The sequence below is a fragment of the Cryptotermes secundus genome, unplaced genomic scaffold (genome assembly GCF_002891405.2).
Source record: "Cryptotermes secundus unplaced genomic scaffold, Csec_1.0 scaffold297, whole genome shotgun sequence".
NCBI classification, from domain to species: domain Eukaryota; kingdom Metazoa; phylum Arthropoda; class Insecta; order Blattodea; family Kalotermitidae; genus Cryptotermes; species Cryptotermes secundus.
Window position 1 is genome coordinate 460890 of NW_019721762.1, and position 24144 is coordinate 485033.

General features: G+C 36.4%; 1 protein-coding gene and 1 long non-coding RNA gene across 5 annotated transcripts in view; one reads left to right on the forward strand and one right to left on the reverse strand.

Moving 5' to 3' along the window:
- LOC111875638 overlaps positions 1-24144 on the forward strand; it is a 30424-nt gene that overhangs the window by 4376 nt on the left and 1904 nt on the right. Inside the window, exons 1-3 of one of the 2 annotated variants that reach the window (XR_002844762.2) lie at positions 14958-15078; positions 16833-16962; positions 20610-20747. This is a non-coding gene — a long non-coding RNA (uncharacterized LOC111875638). Of the gene's footprint in view, positions 1-14957; positions 15079-16832; positions 16963-20609; positions 20748-24144 lie in introns of those variants that run through there. The other variant, XR_004512635.1, reaches the window with a different exon arrangement.
- The window catches only part of LOC111875637 (MFS-type transporter SLC18B1), a 32755-nt gene continuing 8709 nt past the window's right edge, over positions 99-24144 (reverse strand). For 2 of the 3 annotated variants that reach the window (XM_023872031.2, XM_033750149.1), the window contains exons 7-13: positions 20648-20738; positions 16988-17127; positions 14850-15043; positions 11012-11107; positions 10754-10828; positions 10580-10673; positions 7925-9795 (exon numbers count right to left, since the gene is read on the reverse strand). In XM_023872031.2, coding sequence (XP_023727799.1) covers positions 9469-9795; positions 10580-10673; positions 10754-10828; positions 11012-11107; positions 14850-15043; positions 16988-17127; positions 20648-20738 — 1017 coding nt within the window. In that variant the 3' untranslated portion in view covers positions 7925-9468. Of the gene's footprint in view, positions 7349-7924; positions 9796-10579; positions 10674-10753; positions 10829-11011; positions 11108-14849; positions 15044-16987; positions 17128-20647; positions 20739-24144 lie in introns of those variants that run through there. The other variant, XM_023872030.2, reaches the window with a different exon arrangement.

The window sequence follows — 24144 nt, forward strand, 5'->3', positions numbered from 1 at the left end:
CTGAATTTTGTTCATATTGTCACCATTAACTGGAAGACATTTAAACATGTTATGCCCCGATATAAATATTTTCTGACGCTAATGACAGTCTTGTCACATTGTCTGGAAATCTTTTTATTAATTATGAAGAAAAAAATTAACTGGTTTTTAATTTTGGGGGCTAGCAGATTTTCTCATCACCCAGGATGGAACTTAGACTTGTGCCACCCTTGAACACTGGTAATGCCATTGCTGCTGTAGATCAGTATCAGTTAGTGTTTTATTTTTCAAAGGAACATGTTACATAGTCAAATGTTCTTTACATTTTGTAGGGAAGTCTATCTGAAGCATTCAACCTCATATCACCATGAAAATTATGTGTCATTACTTTGGAACAAACACAAACTTCGTGGCTTTAGTCTGCAAGCAAACTATACCAACCGAGCGACCTATTACTTTGGAACACAAACATTAATTTACTATTTTATCCATGATGTAATGTTTATGTTTTAATTGAAGAAATCCTACTTTACGTACAGGTGTGTATGTGTGTGTGTGCTTGTGCATACATGGTGATTCAAAGTCCTGTGGCCATGTGGTAATCCCCACCATACAAGCTGGCATTTGTGTTCAACATAATGTAAATTTCAAGATAAGGCAGCTGTTAAACTTCGGAACTTTTAAAAATATTTAATGTAAGTAACTGAATATACACATGAATGGTGAAACATCGTAAGTCGACAAGTGTGATGAATTAAACAACAATCAGTTCGTTTTTTGTTCAAAAGTATCCTCCCAACAACCGCCTGAAGCCTGGCCAGAAGACTCTGAATCATTCTGTGTCTATCACTTCAGAAGTTGTACATGCATAAGTCACAGTAAGTCAGTAAGCAAAGTCCACCTAACAGGGCAATAAAGTAAAAATTAATGTTGACAGATCTAATGTAACAATAATTTGTGTCAATAATAAAGCACCATCTTTGCACTGAAACTTAATTTATGTTTGAAATTAACATTCAGAATATAGCATTTACATATTACATATAGGAAAACTCTGGGCCACAAAGCAGTTAAAGGTTATAACTCCTTATTTTAAATTCACCCCACTAATGATTTGTGTACAAAGAGGAAATAGTATGAAACGTTAAATTCGGCTTGTCTAGCAAAATACTAGATGTAAAATTTTGCTGAACATTGTCTAAATTTGTTAATATTATTAAATCAACAATTCTGTATTTTTGGATTTAAGGCTCTCACAGCAGTGGCTATGAAAAGTTCTGTCCTCACAGATACGGTACCGTCTAGTTTGGTGAACACCAGCTAATGTTTCAGAGGAACATGTCTCCTTCTTCAGTGTCAAAATTATGCTAAGCAAGAAACCAGCATGAAGGAGGCAGCATACTGGGTTGTACTTGTTGCTTGCTTAATGCTGGTTTCTTGCGTAACTTATGCTTCAATCCTAAAGATCCAGAATGTTGGTTGACTTTCATCAGACTACATAGTGTTATATTTCAGTGCACAGAACTCTTCAAGAAGTCTTCTAAAAAAAAGCCATAAACATATTCTTCTTCCAATAATACATATGGAATACAATCTCTTAGAACATATTTATCTATGGAAAATTTAGGCTCCAAAGTGAAGATGTACTACTAATGTTTAATATCATGTCATATTGAATATGTTAGTGAATGCATAATAATATTAGAGATCTATGATATGAAATGAGTGAAGGTGAAGCAGTCCCTGTGCTTAACTAAGTAAGCACTATATTATGAAGAAGTATGGGGGAGTGGATCACTGAGAAATGGTCAATAGAACCTGTGACACACATTCATCCACAAGACTAACATACTACAATGAATGATTGACTGTAATTCATGTCTTGACATATTTTACATAAGTATCACTGCAAGGAGAGTCACAAAACATATTTTAAAATAAAGAACTGCACATGCGTCTAAGTTACGTGCAGTACTAATTCAGTACATACATACTCTATGAGAATACTCACTTTTGTGACCAAAAACAAGTACATAACTAAGATAACAGCATGCACATTTGTCTCACTCTGAACAGCACGTCAGCCTCTTGTATAAAATTGATGATGTTTTTATAACAGAAATGAAGACCATATTAATGTCCAACCATTATATGTCAGTCCTGATGCAAGAGTTTTCTTATCCCATCTGACTGTAATTTTTATGTAGTAAAAGTATTACAAGTTGTAAACTTTGAAAAGATGTAAGGGGGATTTATTATGAAATTATTAATTATCATGAATTTTATAAATCTATGGCTGTTTTTCAGTTATTACATGACTATATGGTGTTTTCATATTTACTTTGTGAAAAAAATCATACAACTCATACTCAAGAACCATATAGTCAGACCTTGCTGATTCTGGGGTTTACATTCATGTAATGGCGTAACCATAATCTGAAAACTCGATAACTTGTGCGGAAAATACAATTAGACTTCTGGTTGGTCTTATTTTTAATTTGAAAAAGTGTGATACACAAAGTGTCATGATCCAGCAGTCATACAAATTGCAAAGGAAATTCTGCTGACTACCTGTGATCAGTGATTAAACATTAAATTTGTGAAATTATGAGTATGTGTTATATCCAGCAAATGACTAGACAACACAGTGGAACTTGTATTAACATTACAAGGGTTTCCCTTGTATAACATTCGGTTCCAATGATCCCAGGTTAATAATCTCATTTTTAGTTACCTTAATTTAAGATATTCCTAATTTTATTGTTCAAATCCACTGGTCCCCAAAGAAACCTAAAATAGGGATTCACTGTGGTCGGTCATTATTCTAATTTAACACAGCCAGCTTACACAAGAGCACTGTATAATGCACCACGTTTCTATATACAGTACAGTCTCTATAATTAAATGTTATAACAAAGATCTGTGTGTGTACTTTAGTACAATACATCTCTGTGGGCTTTAACTGCTATAACTCACATGACACAGGGTACAAAGTTCAAATTGTTAGGTTTTTTTTTAATTTTACTATATGTATGGTTTACTCTGTTTTGCCAAAAAGTAATTTGAATATTTGTATCAGACACAGGTTTAAAATATATGAAAATACTCTACATATGATAATAGGCACTCTGTATAATATAATTTAATGTTATAATATTGTGGCATGTCTGCTGAAAGCCAGGATCATGAAGCCAGCAGAGATTTACTTAGCCCCTGAGGCAATGTATACTAGGGTCTCTTTTCTCGGGGATAAAACAGCTGCAGCATAAAGCTGAACCTCGGCTCTAGAGAGAGGTGAATGATCAGCTTCATGCTCTGGCTGCTTTGATGTTGGGGATAGAGCCCCAGGTAGTGATTGCATGAGGCTGGATCAGCCCCACAGTCAGCCTGAATGTGATGGTGAAGAGAAAAATTTCAGCTCCTACCAGGAATAGAAATGTGATTGTCTGGTCTGTAGCCTAATAACTCATCCTTACCTTGGAGAATTTGCTATATAACGGTAGTAACAGCAAAATGTTTGTGCATCAGTATAAGCTGAAGTGAATTCACAAAACATAATATACAGACCGCGGTGATTATCTTTTTGTTAAAATATTATTATTTCTTGCAGCCTGTTTCAATTATGTGGTCAAATTTAGCTGACTGGGGGTGAGCCAGGAAAGAAAGAAATGGCATATATACAGAAAAATCTAAAAAGTATTATGGATGGAAGTTTGCATGTTTTCATTCCTCAGGGAAGGGGTTCATAAAGCGATAAAAGTTTGGGAACTAATGCCATAAATGAAACAAGTTTCTAACTTTAGTGTCAAATGGAAAGCAAATGGTCTAACCATCATTTGGAATGGGGAATTTATATTTCCCTCCACTATAACACTGTTGGCCAGATTTTAACTTTGTAGTAATAGGATTTATATTGTAAACAGTAGGTGCCTGGTGAACCACACATTCACCAACACACTTAAGCAAAGCACAGACTATAAAAGTCACTGTATTGACTGCAGAACTAACTAGTGCACTATTCACAATATTCAAAAACGCTTTTCATTTAGAATAGAGCCTCTAAGACATCTAATGCCCTTGGAAGAATATAAGCGAATACATTATAAATAGTAACAGTCCTTCATTATATTTTAAACATGTATGTCTCCTGTACTTATGTACATAACAGTAATAATCACACATTTCATAATGTTTAATTGAGCTACCGTACAGGTCACATGGACAGTGATTGACATATTGAACAAATATACAGAGAAAGATTTCAGTAAAATGAGCTAAACAGTTAATGTGAGGACAATGTTACTAGGCCAACTTATGTCCCACTAAACTTCACACCTTGCATTTGTTGTCCAGGTACCCTATATCTAAATGATTAACACAAACTAAAGGTTCTGATATTTTAGAAAGTATAGATAAATTTCAGTCCACCAGTCTAAATACAACATACTGTCATGTGTTTATGGCTCCATGACTAATAATAATGGGTTCTGGATTGGATGATTGGATTTATTGACACATTTTACCATCACTCTTGATCACAATCAGCTATAACAGCTCACAATCAATGACTGCCTAAGACTCACTCCATTCTGGCTGGACTACAACTGTTTTCTCTTCTAACCTGGTTTCTGTTATGAATGACTTCTCATGTATGAACCAATCCTCACGTATGATTGAATGCATTCTGGTCATGGAGCAATATACACTTGACAACTGGTGTAAGAAATGGTTAGAGTGGATCAAATTATTGGATTGAAGACTGCAGAAGAAGTTATACTGCCACATCATTAGTGACACAGCCATAAACACACGATATTTTGGTGTCTGAAGTGGTAGGATTGGAAACTGCATTGGACTGAAGATTGCATCATATAGTCATATCACCACATTATGGAGACAGAACGAATGATGACATGCTTGCTACCTGAAATAATAACCAGCCAAGAACACATGAAAGAAGATTTGCTGGTAGGATGGAAGCCACAATGAATAGACATCAAGAGGAGATGAAAGCCCAGATGGCTTCCCCCATCTCCAAGATGGATGCCCATCATGCCAGGATGATGGCCTGTCTAGAAAAGACAGTGGCCATGGATTTGGAGACAAATCCGGAAGAAACTCAATCTGGAGGGGATGATCAGGAGGTCCCTAAGGAAGATGCTGCAGTGGAAGCTGGCAGAGGGCTGAATAAGCAGCACAGGGACCGGCATATAGCCGTGGGGCGCCGCTGTCAGCTGGAGGAAAGGACCTGGGGAAACTGTGGATTCCACAAGAAATTGGGCGCCACACACATTAAGATGACCCACTGTCAGGAGTGGTATGGTGCAAGGGAAACATCGTTGGGAAAAATCGGACTAGGGACAAGATGGTACAAGAACCCCAAAAGGACAGGAGCTTGGGAAGAGACATCAGCCAAATCCAGAATGCAAAAGTGGGATTAAGGACTAAGGCACAAGGCGGCAGCTGAACAAATCTTTGGGGAGACCTTTGGATTGGAGATCGCCAGGCCAGCATCCAAATATTCTGTTGGGTTATGAAAGATCAGGGATTGGACACTATGGAGGGGCCGGCTCCCTCTGAAACAGAAAAAGAGCCTACTGGCATTGTTAGCGTAAGAGGAGCCAGAAATATAGGAGCACCAGCCACTCTGGATAGTTCTGTCCCCACCGTTTGGACAGAAAAAAGTGGATGATGGTGGTACATGTGGACTGACTCGAACCTTATCAGGGAGCCACTCAGGGCAAGTGGCCTTAAGCAGGGAGCAGTGCGAGAGAAGCCACCGCAGAAAAAATCAAGCCACAAGAAGATGAAACCAAGCGCAGCCCTTGGAAGAAGAAAAGGCGGTACACCTCTAGGCTATTCAAGATGAACAGCCTTAAGGAGGGATCAATGTGACATGTAGGCCGTTTCTAGGAAACAACTCAGTACAAAACACATTTCCGTGTAAATGAACATTCAACAAAGGTTTCCATGTAAACGAACAAGCAATAAACACTTTCCCAGGTTACAGCTAGATCATATAAGTGGCTGTGCAGACAAGAACGCATTCATTTAATGATTCATTTGTGATTCATCATTCAGAATTCATTCGTGACTTAGAAGGGAGTGATTTGTAAATCAGAATCAAGTCAGTCACACTATAAGAGAAGACAGTCATAGTCCAGCCAGAATGGAGTGAGCAAGTCTTAGGCAGTTGTTGATTGTTAACTGTTGTAACTGATTAAGATTAAAAGAGAGACTGTAAAGAAGGCATAAATAAATCCAATCCAAAAACCCATTATTAGTCATGGAGCCATGAACACATGACCATATATGCAATTTTAAAATTAACCCAATACCTTTTCTGCCTGAAGGGACTGGACTTTGTCCATTGTGTGTGCTATCCACAGTCTAATATAAATGAAGATGCTGATTTCATAAATTTTCCTGTTTCTCTTCACTTGCATAAATCTTTATTCCCTTCTATGCTGGTAATGTTTTACCTAAGGGAGTGAGCTAACTATGGCTCGCAAAAGTTTGACACATTCCAGAGATTTACCAATATTACAGCCCTTTATTTGGTTTTTAATTTCTCACACAGAGAAGAGAAAAATAACTGTAACTGCATGATTTAAAGGAAACACATACATATATAATTTTGACTGAAATGCAAGTTTTGGGATACCTAGTGTAAATCTTTATCATTTCTATTTATTGTAAATAAACATACATAATATGAGAACGTTGAGTTGAACCCATTCAAGATTCAGTCTAATGTGGTTTTGACACACTGAGATCAATCAGAATTTAAGATATCCTGCCTGAATTCATAATTATACATATAATGCAAGAGTTATGTACTTCAGTATTCTACAAATACATATTATGTTCACTCAGTGCCAACAATTGATAGATATTTAGAACTTTTATTTGACCATAAGGCTATTGAGTCCTCTGGGCTCAAAGTGTTAAAAATGGCACATTTTTCTTATTCATGAAAACTGAAAGAAATTAAGTTTTGAAGGGCTAGTAAATATATATGACTATTCGTATTTCTCACATTTTTAATACATTATAAAATAAAAGTATAAAATTAGAGTGGCACTGTCCTATAAACTAAAAACTGAGAACCAGCACGTCCCAACAATAGCAGCAATGAAATCTGGAGGTGCCTGGGTACCTGGTCTTTTGAGTTACTCTGTCTTCCAATAGACAATGTAATAATAATACTCTTTTGTTGTTTCTGGCAATTAAATCACTTTCCATTTCTCACCCTGTATAGCTGATTTCAGTCTTCTTTCTCTGTTGCCATTGTAACTCAACATTCATTACCTCTGGTTATTATCCAGTTGATAACTGACAACCCTCATATTTGTTCATTCACAGATGTCTGAAATAAAATACACATATTTTACCTTCCACTTCACATTACCACAAATTCTATAACATTAAAGTACCCTGAAACATTTTCCAACATTTACATATATAATATAAAAACAAAATATATTTATGCAACATGACCAGTAAACATACCAATTAATAACTAAAATATCCTGCTACATCCTGATTCACTCATTTGTTTCAGTTTAATGTTACACATTATTTAATCATAGTATTATCATTATATCTAGATGTAATTATGATTCTTTAATCAGAGCACTGAGACTCAACAGATAAATGAATTTGATGACATGCAGGAAAACTGATCATTTTACACACATGAAATATAGTTACTGTCCATCTAAATTACATATACTGTTGACAAAAGAAAGTCTTACTTAATGGCAGTGAATAATTAAGCTACTGTACTTGAAATATCCACTCTTAGAAAAGTACATTTTCATAAGTTTTTACAGGAAAGAACTACAGGCACCAAGAATGTTCACTATACTAACAGTCAGGCATTTAAATCAGTATTATCATCCATTTTTATTATAAATCTTATTTACAGTCTTATGTGCAACTGTTTATTAACTTATTTAAGTTTTAATTTAAGAGTCATGACATGTTTCAGCCAATATGGCCATCATCAGGTGTTAAAATATACATCTAATGGGGAAACTGCTGCTTTCTGTTGTTACTATTACATGTGTAGATCCCTGAGATGTGCACATGTGTTGTAGTTATAGCATCGTGCTTCTTCCTGCTGGGTTCTTCGCGAAGACTTTAAGTTAATAAACAGTTGCACATAAGATAGTAAATAAGATTTACAGTAAAATAGAAGAGTGCAACAGGATGCTACAATACAGTATTATTTTCATTTTTATGCCTGAACAAATACTTACTTAAATTCATAGTTTTTATGCTTCTTTATCTTTTTCCATTAATTCAATTCTTCCATCTTTTATTTTAGTACTGTAAATGATTAGTTGTGACTAGTTCCTATACTAATCCATTTCAGATCTATTTACTGCTATTTAGCATGAGTATTTTAAAAATAAATATACATGATTAGGCTTACTGTGTTGATTGCCTTATACCATAAGAAGATATATTTAAAATCACATCAGTTATGTCTCTGTGGAATACAAGATTAACACTCCCGCTGACATAAGTTTGAAATAACCACAAATTTAAGGGTAAATAAGCACACATATACAAAACATAGGCATTATATGACTTAGATCTGTGATACAAGCATCTCCCTGTGCTTCTGAAATGGATAGTCAAGGTGCTGTAATGTCAATTATATCTCATGATGTACTTGCATTAGGTTTAACAGGCTTAATATTTTTACTGCTGATTTTTAATGCCCTATATTATTTTATAATAACAAAACTGTGCAGGCAGTGAGGCCAACCTGATATTGACATAAGGTGTTCATCTTCATTCTTGGAACTTTAGGCATGACCGTTTAATTTATTTTTCATCATCTTCATGGGTTATAACAGTTGATCTGTTTTGGGTTTAGGTTCATTTAATCTGAATTGGTCTTTTCATCTTTCGGACAGCCAGCCCACAACTCTTTTTCGTGGGGGATCTCAATATTGAACTGGGCTAATATTTATAATTTCTTGTTATAATTAGAGTGACAGTTACTATTTATTCCCCAAACATTATAATAAAATAGTAGAATTCTAAAATGTTGAATAACCTTGTATACTTCAATCATGTTATGAAAAAGAGAACGAAAATTACTGATTTAAAATTTGTTCCATACTGGTCGAATATCAGTACTAGCATCTGCCTACAACTCAAGCCAAAGTATTGGTACTTAATCAGACATTTGGTGTATATACGAGTATATAATGCAGCTTTCATGAATAAGCCATGTTAAAATTAGGCTGTGAACAGGAGAGAAACAAAAAACAATTTAATTTAGACAGCCATTATAAAACTATTTTATCATTCCACAAACTGCAATTTAGATTTAGTGTGGTTTCATTTCAGACAGTATAGATGGAATTACTGTTACAGTAATTGTCTCAATATAATATGATAATCTCCTCCTCTTTCGGTAAGAATACAGAAGTTTTCAGTATTCAGGGAATATACCTTCTCAGATACAACCTAAACTTCACAGGCACCACTTCCTGTAATGGCTACAACCCGCCTCACATCCAGCAATCTATTTGGATCTCTATCCCCTTCCTCATGGACAAGGGTCTCATAATAATCAACTTTCTCCCTGGTGTAGAGATCATAATCGGTGCCCCCACTGGCCAGCAGAGGACTATCTTCTCGACAGTCTGAACCATTCACACGATCATGTTCCCTCTCCCTGTCATGATCCCAAGAACTTGTAGATTCACTGATACCACTATCAGTAATGCTGTCATCACCTTGACTTAGACTTGTGGTCTCTTTCAACACAAAGAACACCAGTGTTACCACAGCCTGTAATAAAAGTAAACCCACGAAATTAATTACTCTCCATACCTCGAAAAATTTTCATGCATTTGAATAAAACCCTGCAAAGAACAGGAAATTGGTTACCCTCTATATCTTGTGAAATATTCATGTCTGAGCAAACCACAATATTTTGCTCAATGAATTTCAACATGAACTTACCACAGATAGAATTGCACTGGAACGGGATTTGTCATGGACTAATTATTTGCCAACCAAGGTCCCCAGACATGTCACCACTAGACTTTTTCTTCTTGGGTTTTGTAAAAGGTAATTCTTGTAAATGACTCATGACAGGAAGCTGGGACAGTTCAGTTGGTACAGCAATGTGCTACAGGCTGGATGGCGGGAGTTTGATTCATGGCAGGCTCAAGAATTTTTTTTCTCTACTCCAAGCATCCTATCCAGTGGGTACTGGGGGCTCTGTCCCTGGTGATAAAGCAGCCTGGGGTTGAAGCTGGCCACTCACCTCCATCTAGTGCTGAGATCAAGAGTGGTGAAGCTATACCTCCAGTCCCCCATACATCTACATGGCATGATGCTTAATTAAGTACAGGGAAAACTTTACATTTAAATGGCTGATGACAGACCCTAACAGATATCCTTTCCTTTCCCTGCACACTTCCCTCATGAAATTCTCTATCCTGTCTATACTAACAACAAATTTCATAGGTCCCTTATGTAAATCATTCAGAAATACCATTAGTAAGTCACTTTATACTGTTCCATATCAAAAATTATGAGAGAAGGTAGTAATTAATAATGAACTTACCAACACAAATGTAACACAGGCCATGACAGTGGCACAAATTGGAAAGCCATAGTATTCTAATAACACTCCACCTACTGATGGTCCTATCACTTCCCTGCAACAAGAGCATATTATCAGCTCACATGTTAAGTATGTAGATTCAAGTCTAATGGAACTGTTCAAAATTACACTTACCCCAGTGAATACATGCAAGACCAAATTCCAGCTACTAAGCTGTATGTTGACAAATCATCGCTGCATCCTCCTTCACTGAATAATCAACAAAAATACACAAAATATTAATTTGAGACTCAAATTTTAGAAATTAAAATATCTGTGTGATACAGACACACATACACACTTAATATCACATTGCTTAAAAATCATAACTTGTACTTGTAATTCTCTGAAAGGTATCACCATATTTTTTTCTTGATGAAATGCTGTACTTACATTGCACTCTCTAATACAGCCTGGAATGTTGGCAGGAGTACAAGTGCTACCGAGATTCCAAGAATTGACAATGCAACCAGATTCAACCAAATTGTGCTGAAAATGTTCAAGAACCAGTAAATTAATTATTACAGATAATCAGTACATGCAGTCTATTTATAAAATACAGGGTGTCTACAATGAAATACCCTGATTTTGAAGATGTTTTAAAAATAGGCAAATGTTTTCTTCAGGTGTTAAGGGTCTCCTGCATACTACAGGAGTTCAAATTCCCACCTAAATTTTTAGGCTACCTTAAGGCCACCGTTGGAGCACTGTTGGCATTTCATGCAAAGATGGCATCAGCTCAGGAGAAGATGAAAGTTGTTGTGTGGTTCTCTGAGTTTAAGTCCATTGTGAGGGTACAAACTGAGTTTTGTTGTGTTTATCAGAAAGCAGCACCAGACACAAAGAGAATTAGAGCATGGCACAAGTTTCTGGAGACTGGGAGTGTCTTGCAAGGGCACGATGGAGGCCAACATTGTGTCTCCGATGAGAAGGTAGAGAACGTCCATATGGTGTTCATCTGAAGTCCAAGGAAGTCAGTTCATTTGGCTTCATGGGAACTGCATATGCCATGAGCAACTGTGAATAAGTTTCACCAAAAGCAGTTGTGTCTCTATGCTGAAACCAGAGGACAACCCACAGCAACACAGTTTTGACTATGACATGCTTGACCACATCGGCAGAGACACCAACTTCCTGACAAACATCATGTTTTCCGACAAAGGCTACTTTTCATGTCTCTGGTGCTGTAAACAGGCATAACGTTTGGATATTGGGATCACAGCAACCGCACAGCCTCATGGAACATGTGTGAGACAGTCCAAATGTGAACATTTGGTGTGGTGACCTGTGCATCATGATCATTGAACCATTTTTCTTTGAGAAGAGTGTCACAGGTAGCTCATACCTGAACATGCTGCGGCTCTGTGCCCTTCCTCAGTTGGAACATCTGCAGCCAAATGTCTTATTTCAACAAGACAGAGCTCAACCCCACTAGTCGCTAGACATATGGTGAGCTCTGAATGTAATATTTCCAGGCTGTTGGATAGGACGAGATGGTCCAACATGAAGAAGAGGATTTACACCACTAAAATGCGAGACCTTCAAGACCTCCAGGCCAGGATTGTGGAAGTTGTTGGTATGGTCACTCTGGACATGTTGCAGTGGACCTGGGCAGAATTTGAGTACAGACTAGATATCCTATGTATCACCAATGGTGCTCATATAGATGTGTATTGATTTTTAAATTAAACTTTGTATGTTGTGTGACTGATATTTGTCAATAATTAGGCCATATCTCCATTCCTTACTTTCTGAGAATGTGGTAAAATCAGGGTGTTTCATTGTAGACACCCTATATAACATATAACTCACCAAAATTGAAATTTATGTACAGCTTATTTAGTCATAACAAAACCCACTTAAAATTCTTGAATCTAATCAGTACCTATATAGAGTGTCCCAGGAGGAATGTGCCAGACTTCGGGAGGGTGTTCCTTATGTTAAAGTATGCCGATATAACCCAAAACACCTATGTCCAAAGTTGAACGGTTACGGAGATAATGGCCAGAGAAGTGTGAAACTTTGACAGGTGTTACACACTTGTTGATTACCAAATACATATTAAAACTAGCAGGAATATGTGGTTTCTGTAATGTTAATAATGTACGTAACATCAAACTAACTTGTGAGTCACATGAAGCCATTAAATTGAACTACAAAAAACTCACATGCCATGTCAAAGTTGTCGTTAAGAGTTCCAAGCACTATACATGACACATGAATGCCAAGCGCTGACATAACATTGCTGACTGTGTGTTGTGGTATGCAAGTGTATGGGGCTAACGTGAGCTGCCATCACCACACTCAAGGACAAACACAGATAAGACATGCCAGCTGACAGGTACAGTGCGTGGACTCGCCAGAGGACCACACTTTTCTCGGGCTATTATCTCCGTAACCGTTCAACTTTGAACATAGGTGTTTTGGGTTATATCGGCATACTTTAACATAAGGAACACCCTCCCAAAGTTTGGCACATTCCTCCTGGAACACCCTGTATTTAGTGATCAGCACTTTGTCTGATTCACAGTATTAACAGCTTTAAATTGTAACATTATTGTGGTACTAGTTGAATGTATGAATAATAATTTTCCATAAGCGCTTTATTATAATTTTTCTTTAATTGTATTATACTGCAGATATGTGTAGCTTTATACATTCATTCTCAGTGCAGTACCCTTGAAGATACAAACACCAATCAGACTAAATACTATATTAATTCCACTAGTCTGGATGGCAGAAGATGCTAAATTACTACATGATAACAGCTCTATGGACTGAATGTTGCTAATGCCAAAGCCCAACACTTGGACACAATCTGGGCCACTCCATTTCAGTTCATATCCTCAGATCTATTTTATCTGAGTTTGTGTAATATTATCTTTAACCTCATTGTCAAGCCAGATTCAAAGAGGCTTCCACACTGAAACTCTTCATGCATTTCTTGTTTCTGTCATTGGAACTATATGTCTTTCTTGATTTAACTTACTAACAACCATTATGTAAATTATAGAACTCATGAAGTTCATCTTTCCATGCAATATCCTACATTCCCACCTTATATTTCCCCTTGGTAAAGAAAATGTCCCAAGCATAACTCATTAAGCCTATTTTCCTGCTTTATGAACTTCTACTCTTACAACACTTGTGCCATTAATCCCATATTTACATAATGTAAATGTATAGTGCACCAATGAAAATTATGACCAAGGCACAAACCCTGAAAGAAAGTGATGTAGCTGCTGCTCTCTTTCAGGTGGCTGTATCTGAGTCATGCGTATGTCAAGTAAGTGCCATTGGTTAGTAGCAAAAAGAATATGACTGAAGAAACAGACTCATTGGTATAATATCAAGACACAAGTATCAGAACATAATGAACATGATACCTGCAAAATACAACCAAATAACCTTTTATCATACTCTTATCAGTGCAATACACATTTCAGAAACATATTTTGATCTCTACTAGATCACCATCAATGTCAGTATAATTTTTAAAGTTGGTTATTTAACATCACTGACAGTGTTGAGACTGTTTATATTAATTTCCTATGTGTGCATGTATAATTGATTCATCTGTTACAATATACCTAAATCATTTGGCTTTAAAACTGTCTTAATTACAATCATTGTAATATCTAATTAAAATTATTCAGTAGTAACAACTGCATATCTGGATATCCAGTACACTTATTGTATTCACACAACATTCTATTACTAATCTGCTACATCATCAATTATGTTATCACCTTACACTTCATATATAGTTCTTCCTTCTTCATGTCAAAGAGTGTATTTATTCTAGTCACTATTAATTTTGTCACTGCTTATCATGAATAGAGATTGTTCATCCTATTTCAAGCTACTCCTTTCTAGTCATTCTGTCTGTCAAGTACATGTGACCTGTGTCTGATATATTTCACAAATTATTTCATATATACTTTGGTATTTCTTTTTGTTGTATCTTAAGGTTACACTTCTATGTTGTTACTTTTATGTTCTGGTTTCATTATACTGTGGTGATCTCTCTCTGCTAATGGCTGTAATGGTTTCTGCATCTATTTATAGCTGCACAACATGAGAAATTATATGAATAAATAGAGCACTTAGACTTTTGGTTTTAAAGTGGAGACTGAGAGCATAAGCAGAATATCAATAAGTACTAACTGCTTACATCAGGCCTGTTCAAGCGTTCTTTATATCTGGATGTCCGAGGTTCTGGTTAACTTACTTTGTAAGGAAAGGTATCAGAGGTGAAGGACCCAACAGAAGTAATCCAACAGTACAGATGAGCAGTCCCCATACCATCATGGACCAGTGATTGTTACAGTGATCAGCAAGCCAGCCCCATATTGGGCTGAATATGCCATACAGTGCAGAAAACAGAAGGAAGATAAGTCCAACATGCTCGGGACTCAACTGGAACTAAAAGAAAAACGAATATATTCATACATTTCATGGTATGACGTGTTTTTTGTATTATAACTGCATAAAGTAAAGTGAAAGTTATCCCTAGTCTTAATTAAGCATTATGCCATGAAGACATATAAGGCAGTGCAGGTGTAGATCCACTGTTCCTAACCTTGGCACTTAGGGGACTGAGTGGTCAGCTTTACTCCCCTGGAAACAGCCCATGATGCCCATTGTATATGAGGCTGGGTGGACCCCAGAGCCAGTTTAGAAGTTAGGGAGAAGAAAGAAATCTCTTGTCCCTGTCAGTTATTGAACCTCAATTCCTTAGCTATACCAACTGAGGTTTCTCAGCTCATGTTACAACTGTGTGCATTTTGTTATTGATTTCATTACTTATGAGGAAATTTGTGTTAAGCTATTTTCGTTCTATGTTTAGTGGAAATGCGTCTAACAAATAGACTACACCGAGCAGAGCCCTTCTGAGAAGGTGATATAGTCCCTTACCTGGTCAAGAAATTCCCTGCCTTTTACAGAACCTAAATTTCTTTACTGCATTCACAAGATCTGGCCACTGGAGCCTATCCTGAGACAGCTGAATCCAGTCTATACACTAGCAGGCCATTCTTGTATGTTCTGTTTTATTAACATTATTTTTAAATATGTAATAATACAAATGCCGTCATGAATGCAACAATTTATTTGGTTCTAGTTCTTTGTCTTTTTTTCCTCTACACTTCATGTTTTGGCTGCAACTGGCCATCATCAGGTGTATTTTTCACTACGTAGCTATCACACTGCACACAATCTAAAATCTAAAACACCCGCCTGTCAGTTTTGTTTAAAATCTTGCCAACACACCCTCATCAATTTGATTTTAGAATTCTAATTAAAAATTAAAATTTTATAACTTTTAAAATTCGAAATTTAAAGTTTTAAATCACAGGGATACCCACTCTGTGTCCACGTGTGCTGCAGCTGCTATTTCTTATTTTCAGCACCGTTCACATATTATTCTGTGCAGGCTCCCTGTGTGTGTGTTGCTGCTTATCTTTAATACGCTACTGTCTGGTGTGTTGTGTCCATATAGAAGTCCATAGTCCATATTACATATAGAAGTGTATAGTACAACATGATGCTTAAATATAATATATTATTTTTAAATGCATGCCTAGGTCTCCTAAATGGTCCCTTCCATTCAGGTTTCCCAATTAAATCTTTTGTGCATTTCTCATCTTCCTTGATTTGATCACCCAGTAATATTCTAACATTGTCATATTTTTAAAGGATTTAGTAGCCGTCTTTATACAATTTTATCCTGCAGTCTGTGATAAGGCATGAACATACCTATATACTAATATTTCTCTCCTCTTATGTCTAAACCACACCCGTGACTAGAGTCTAATACTGTTTCTTTGTTTTTCTTTATTGTATTTACATTTTCACTCAGTAGTCTAACATAATAACTTATCAGTTTAGACATATCCATTAAAATTGTCATAATAAAAGAAAGGTGTCAATATCCATGCAATAGCTAGCAAATAATATGAATAAGAATTTTGATCACGTCACAAAAATATGTGTAGCATACAACAGTTAATGATGATAAATTACGAAAATATGGAGGTATGTGTGACATCTTCTCTTGGTTTTCATCTAGAATTCATTATCAACATTGGCAAAACAGCCCTTGTTGAGCCATAGCCTTTGTTAGAAATTCTGCCAGACTTGTCTTTCAGTTGTGAATCAGATCATCTAGTTTCCACTTCTTTTGATTTCACCACAATAATATTTTTTTTTACAGAGCAAGGTGATCAGCCTTGCATCCAACCCCCAACCTGGACAACTTTGTCTCTGTACTTGAGTTTCACAGTAACAGGTTGGCCCAGTTATAACCCCAGGCACTTCTACAACTTGCAGGACATCTATAAACAGTAAGTTCATTTGACACTTTCTTACCTCTCTTAAATGTGGTTCTAGAGTTGGATCAAGGAAGCCCCATATATTAGAAATGACAACAATCACTAGACTGATCATGATGACTGACGGGACCTGTATCAACTCCAACAATGACCCACTTTTCTGCTCCATGTTGCGTGCTAGAAATTAGTAGCAAAAGTAATGACATCAAATGACATGCTATATTTTATGAATTGTAGGCTTTCTTTAAGAACCATACATCTTTTTATTTTCTTCCTGTATTGTCACAGTTTAGGCCTCTAGAGCCTCTTCTGAGTGTCAGTGCTGATATCATCATCTTTCAAGTCTCCCAGTACTTCTTCTTCCCCAAGGTTCTGCTTTATTGCTCTCTTGGGCAGTACATCATCCATCATTTTGTCCACGTGGCCTGTCCATTTACCTCCATATTTCTCAGTACCTTCTATTAAGTTAGCTAAACTATCTCACTGTTTCACAGCACATGTCATCTTTTAATGTATGTCCCGCAATTTATCTGAAGAATGATTTTCTGTGCCTCAGATCTCTTGGCCCTACTTTTCAGAAGCTATATTTCAGATTTCAACATCAAAACAGGTTTTGTTGTTATTTTATTAAATCTTAACTAAACGTCCTGTGACATATTTCTACTGAAATTTCTTCTATCTGTCTTATTAAAATTATTAATCTTATTTTCCAAGTCCATACATCCATTAATTAATACTGTATTTCTTAGATATTTAAGTGTCTTAACCTGCTCCATAACCTTACTGTTAATCACAGTTTTAGCACTCAGTAATTCATTGCCCTTTATTCTATTCTGGATATTAAAATTTTCATTCCATATAATGAACTAATTCTAAAGAGATTATGTGAGGCCCCCTGCAGCTTCTCCTCAGAGTTGCTGAAGGTAGTTAGTTAGTTAGTTATTTAGAGAGNTGTTGGGCGGGAAACGTCCTGGAATTTGGCTCAGTGATCCCCTTTGGGGATATGAGGTTCTTTTACGTGCCGTAAAGTTATGACACGGGACACACAGCTTAAAGTCCCTCCCGGAGGACTTGTTCCCTGAATTTTTCCGCCCTTAAAAATTCGACGACCTCCGCCGGGTATTTGAACCCGCGTACCACGAGTCATGAGGTGGGAACGTTACCTCTAGACTACAGAGGCCGCTGTTGCTGAAGATAACTTTATTTTCTGCATATAGCAGATTTGGGGGATAATGAACTGCTTTGAAACTTTTATCCGTGTTATGCCCACTGTTTTCCAATCTTGTCTACTCCTCTTGCAGCTTTAATTTTTATATACTGAAATCATTTAATTTTATTTCCACATCTGAATTCTTTATATAGAGCTTTGAGAGTTGTTAGTGCTATTTTAGAATGTATATCATAAAATCTCACGCAATCTTGAATCACAGAATTTCCCAAGAGATACTAAAATCGTTCATACTGTATTTTTTTAAGCTGTTCATTTCATGATGCTGTCAGTAATGAGTTGGTGGAATGAAAAGTGACACAGAAAACCCACCCTTGTACTACATTGTGCACCATAAATCCCTCATGATTAGGCTTATGTGGTATTTAAATACAGGACAGTTTTCTTTTTGTTGGGAAATATGTAAATACTATTAATGAAAAAATCAGACATAAAATGTTTTTAAAGAAAGCCTCATGAAAAGAAATCTTCATAATGATGCTTTTTTTTTCAATAGATGGAACTCCTTCAATCAGGACTAGTGTAGTGTGACTCAAACCAACAAATAAAACATAATAAAACTATATTAACCTAAAATATTCAGTAAAATTCAATGCATAACTGTGGGTAAGAAAGTGAACAATCTGCAAGTGGAAATTTAGTTCACCAGCAGCAGAAATACATGATCCAAACTTATGTGTACAATTTCATAGCTGGTATAAATAAGAATTACGACTAAATGAAGCGTTAAAGTATCTGCCATATACTTAACAATGTTCTTATAAGACAGTTCAGTCTCAGACCATGATATTAAAATTGGAGAAGCTCACAATGTTTATCAAACAAACTATTTTTTCCTAAAAATAACAAGATCCATTTTATAACTATGTATTAACTGGGAGAAATAGAATTGCAATATGGAAATAAAAATGAAAGAGTTGCTTCCAAGTATTAGATCCTTAAGTAGTGCAGAATATTACACAGTATATTTTGCATCTGTTGTTTATTCATAAGCATGAAACATAAACTAATAAGTAGTAATTCAGAAAGTAACAAATTTGAGTACCCTGGTCTAGGCATATGGTGGATTCTCCTACTTTGAATTAGGAAATATTACTACACATGAAGTATAATAGATGTGAAGCTGTTCCCCACTGCAGATGCACAAACATTGCCTGGAATTCCCTCAAGAGATCAAGTAAAACACTCAACATGTCCCAAATCTGGAAATTTTGTATGATACCAATACAGTTATCAAATACCTTCACATCACCTTTCAACATAATTCTGTTTTCTTAGGATTAATACCATAATTTGCAAGCTGTTTAGTAGTTCTTTATCATATTCTTGATTTAGTAAAAATCACTGTCATTAAAGTTTCTAAAGAGAAAGGTAATTATTTCCCTCCAATGGTGCATGTAAAAAGAATATAACTTCTTCTAAAACCTGTTCCCAGCAGCATGCAGACTACAGTCTGAAAACTGCCTCATAGTCTGGTAAATAAATAAATATATATATACAGTATAACTTGGTTATAACGTCATCAAAGGGACCTAAAAATAGTGTCGAATATAAACGAATGTCGTCGTAACTGAAATGGGCACTTCCACAGTAGCCTTATGTTAGTCACGTAAAAATCTACCAAAAACCGAGTTAAAATGTTGCATTTTTTAGTGAAATACGTAGTTAAGTACAGATTAACGTAACATTAACGTGGAATTGCCCAAATGTGTAATATCAAAGACATATTACAGCGCTTTTCACTGACAATACACACCGCACTAATACTGTATATTAAAGGTAGGACTACTCACCAAATTACAGTAGATTACATCAATTGTTGTGCCTTACTGTACCTAGATACGAGTACAGTAATCAGTTATCTTCATCTGTTTCCTGTTACTTGCCCAATACACACTTTCTAAATTACGTTCAATGTCCATATCAGAGAAATTGAGGAATGAAAATGACGTTACATACGAGGTTGATGCATTTGTGCATGTCGTACTAAGCAAGGTATAAAAACAGTTGCTTTATGAGGAATTAGTTCGTACCATTGAATATTGACGCAATAGACAAGGTGTCGCAGAAACCGATGTTGCTATAACCAAGTTTTACTGTATATATATATATATAAATAATTACCATCCATTGTTTATCTTCTATCAAAATTGCAACACTTTTACATTCTACACTTCAACACTACATGTTTCGGCCATCTTCAGGTGTTTTTATGTTACAGATATTTTTCTAAAACTGTTAAAAACTGCTACACTGTTTTAATTCGTGTTAAAATGTAAAAATGTAGAATGTAAAAGTGTTGCAATTTTGACGGAAGATAAACAATGGGCGCTAATTTGAACAATTGCAACGGGATGCTGAAATACAGAATCATATATAAATAAATAAAACAAACCAAGCCTGTTACAAAATATTATAATGTCTTTCACAGGTGAGGGAAGATTAAAAGGGTAATAGAGATTAACTCACCATCGCCTGGTGGTAATAAACAGAAGTTGATGGGCACGATGATTACCATGAGGATCCCAAGTGTGTAGAAGGGTAGTCCAAACCCTCCTACCTAGAAAAGGTAAGCTTGAAAGGTGAACTGGTACAAGGAATGTAATGTAGCTACAGCATAAACATTAATAATTAGCACATCATTACTGACTGAAAGAAAGGATGCTTCTAATACACAACACTTTACAAACCAGACCAGAGAGCAATGTATACAATCCAACAGCCAGTGATAAAACTCACTTTATACATTAAATGTTTCATGGATTATTCATCTTATACATGCTGTATTAATGTTACAAGTTATATACTCTACTACAGCATACCACTGGTTTTTTGCCTATTTTCAATTTTGAAAATGAACAAAAACTATCCCCCTACAGTAGTTTTCCTTTGTATTCCCTAAATGTATAACATTTATCATAAAAATTAAATTTCACATCCAACAGCGAGACTCTGTCACTAGAACTAAAACTGAAAGAATTTTGTCTTGAACTTTACATCTCAGATTCTTTTTTGAGACTGATTAACGTTATTACACATACAATCCATTCAATTCACCCTGCTCTTAGCAAGACTATGAACTATACACCAACACCCAGTCTCTTTAAATGCACAACTTAAATCAGTTTCACTATCAAATTCCATTTGAAACAGTAAAAGAAATACTGAATACATCCTAGCATTCAATCATGACATGGGTTCAGATCATATTGTCAGCTTTGACACAGCATTTGTGTGCTGGGATCCATTAAGTACAAAACATGAACAGTAAATTCCAGAAATGAATTTTTGTCATGCTTGAATGAAATTATGAGACCTGACATATTCCATGCTACATGGATGTGACAACTAACTGCAAACATGAAGACAGACCAGAACTGTACACAAAAACATATGAAACACATCTGCAGTGCTAATGAAAACATGAATGTGACAAGACCTACAAACACTACAACACTCCAGAAAGCAATACAGCAAATTCAAGAGACCTTTTGGGTGCATAGTCATGATGACTGTCTGCTAGGATATTTTATTAGCCACTACTATTAAGCAGTCATAAGAAGAGGACAGGTCTTCTGCAAAAAGGTGAATTTCTTCAGCCAGATAAACCCTTCCCGCCAATGTACTGTTACTTTGGTTGTTGTGCGACAGATAGTGACAGCAGAGCAGTCTACCAAAATGGTGTCTGATATAGAAGTGCGTATGAACCAGAGATGTGTTATTGAATTTCTCACTGCTGAACAAATTGTACCTATTGACATCCATCAACACTTGCTAAAGGTGTACGGAGGCAATACAGTGGATGTCAGCACAGTGAGGCGGTGGGTAGTGTGTTTCAACAGAGGCGAAAGTGAAGTGCATGACAAGCCATGCCCTGGGCGTCCCTGCTCAGATGCCACTCCTCACAATGAAAAGCGCCTCATCCGTACAGATCGGCAGATAATGACCAGGGAACTGTGTGCACGGCTTAATATCAGCTGTAATGCATTGGAAATGATGTTGGGGAAGCTGGATTATTGCAAAGTTTGTTCCAGGTGGGTCCCACGGATGCTTACACAGAACCACAAAACTCATCGAATTGAAGTTTGTCAGGACCTGTTGCACCAGTTTGAGGCTGAAGGTGACAAGTTTCTGGACAGCATCGTCATCGGAGATGAGACATGGTGTCACCACTATGAGCCGGAATCCAAAAGACAGTCCATGGAGTGGCGACATCTGGATTCCCCAAGAAAAAAGAAGTTCAAGACACAGCCATTGGCAGGGAAAGTGATGTGCACGGTCTTTTGGGATAGGTGGGGTGTGATTTTCATGGATTTCCTGGAGCCTGGTGAGACTGTCAATTCTGAATTCTACAAGATGACGATGACTAAGCTGAAAGCCCGCATTTCCTGAGTCAGGCCAGAGAAGCAGACAACATTTCGCTTTCAACATGACAACACTAGACCCCATACCAGTTTACCAACCACCGCGCACATTGCAAAGTTTGGCTGGACTGTCCTACCACATCCACCTTATAGCCCCAGTTTAGCACCTTCAGACTTCCATCTCTTTGGGCCTATGAAAGATGGACTACGTGGGCAACATTTTCCAGACAATGATGCTGTCATTGCAGCTGTAAGAAAGTGGCTAGCCTCTGCTGGCACAGACTTTTACAGGCGTGGCATACAGGCTCTTGTTCATCGCTGGCAAAAGCGCATAACGAATGGTGGTGATTATGTGGAAAAATAACTGTAAATAGCTGAAATCTTGCTCTATTTAACTGCATTATTATGCTTTCTGTATCTGTTGTAGTTTTCTTTAAAAAAAAGTATGAGGCATTATATACGGAACGCTCCTCATACTTATCTTTATTGGGAGATCAAAAATGTATTCAGATTCACTTCTGACATGTGCTTAATTTATATGTATTCTGTGCACATGAATGCACAAAGAGGTCATGTATATATATTCCATCTTCCAAGCTACTAAAAAGCTTTCGATATGGTATCGGAAGCCTATACTGAAAGCTGTCAAGCAAATTTAATTTTGGTTAATATCAATCAAATATAATTCCTACTATATACAAAAATTCTTTGAGTTTCATAACTGTGATCTGTCTGTTGATAGTCCCATGTGAAGGGAGGAAATTATAGTGCAGATATTCATTTAAAGTCTCAGTTTCCGCACCCCTAGATCTCTGAGGATTTCATGGCAGTGAAGATTCAGAATACCTTGAGATGGAGACTACTGTCTCCAGCTCTTTCAAAAGGCTGGTGACCACCTACAAAACTAACTCAAAAGAGCACAATCTGAATTTTACTCCAAAATGTTGGTTGATTTTCAATGGATTATATGGCACTATGTCCCACAAGACACAATTCTTCTCAGTTTTACTAATTATATTTTCTGGAGTGAAAGCTTTTACATGAGTGTTAACAAAGTAAGTGTGTATCACTTTCCTTAAAAATTCAGTAAGCACAATAACCAGTAAGAACCACGGTAACAAACGCTTAGGGCTTTGCCATGTATGTCTTTTAAGTCAGTGTTTCCCAACCAGTGGTCCATGCATTGGCACCAGTCAGCAGCAATCTTTTACTGGTCTGAAGAATGTTTTCTACCAAAGGTATCTTCTTTTTTAAAAGAGCTGGGAAAATGAGATTCTATTTACAATCAACATCTTGCCTCACAGGGTCTCTCTGCAAAGTGTACATATGTAACACAAAAACTATGTTTATTTAAAAATTTAATATAGGGTCAGGGAGGCTAGGAGTGTTCAGGGCAGTTTTTCAGCTGCTGGCAGCTCAAGACAAAAGAGTTTCAATGCATAGTGATTCACAGCTGGTTTGCTGTCATGAAGAACTATGCCATCATCATTGTAAAGAGTCTGTGTGGATGTATAAGGTAAATTTAAATTCTTTCAGTTTCCTTTGTTATATTCTGAGTATTAGATTAGCTTTAACACTGAAACATACAGTATTACAAGAAAG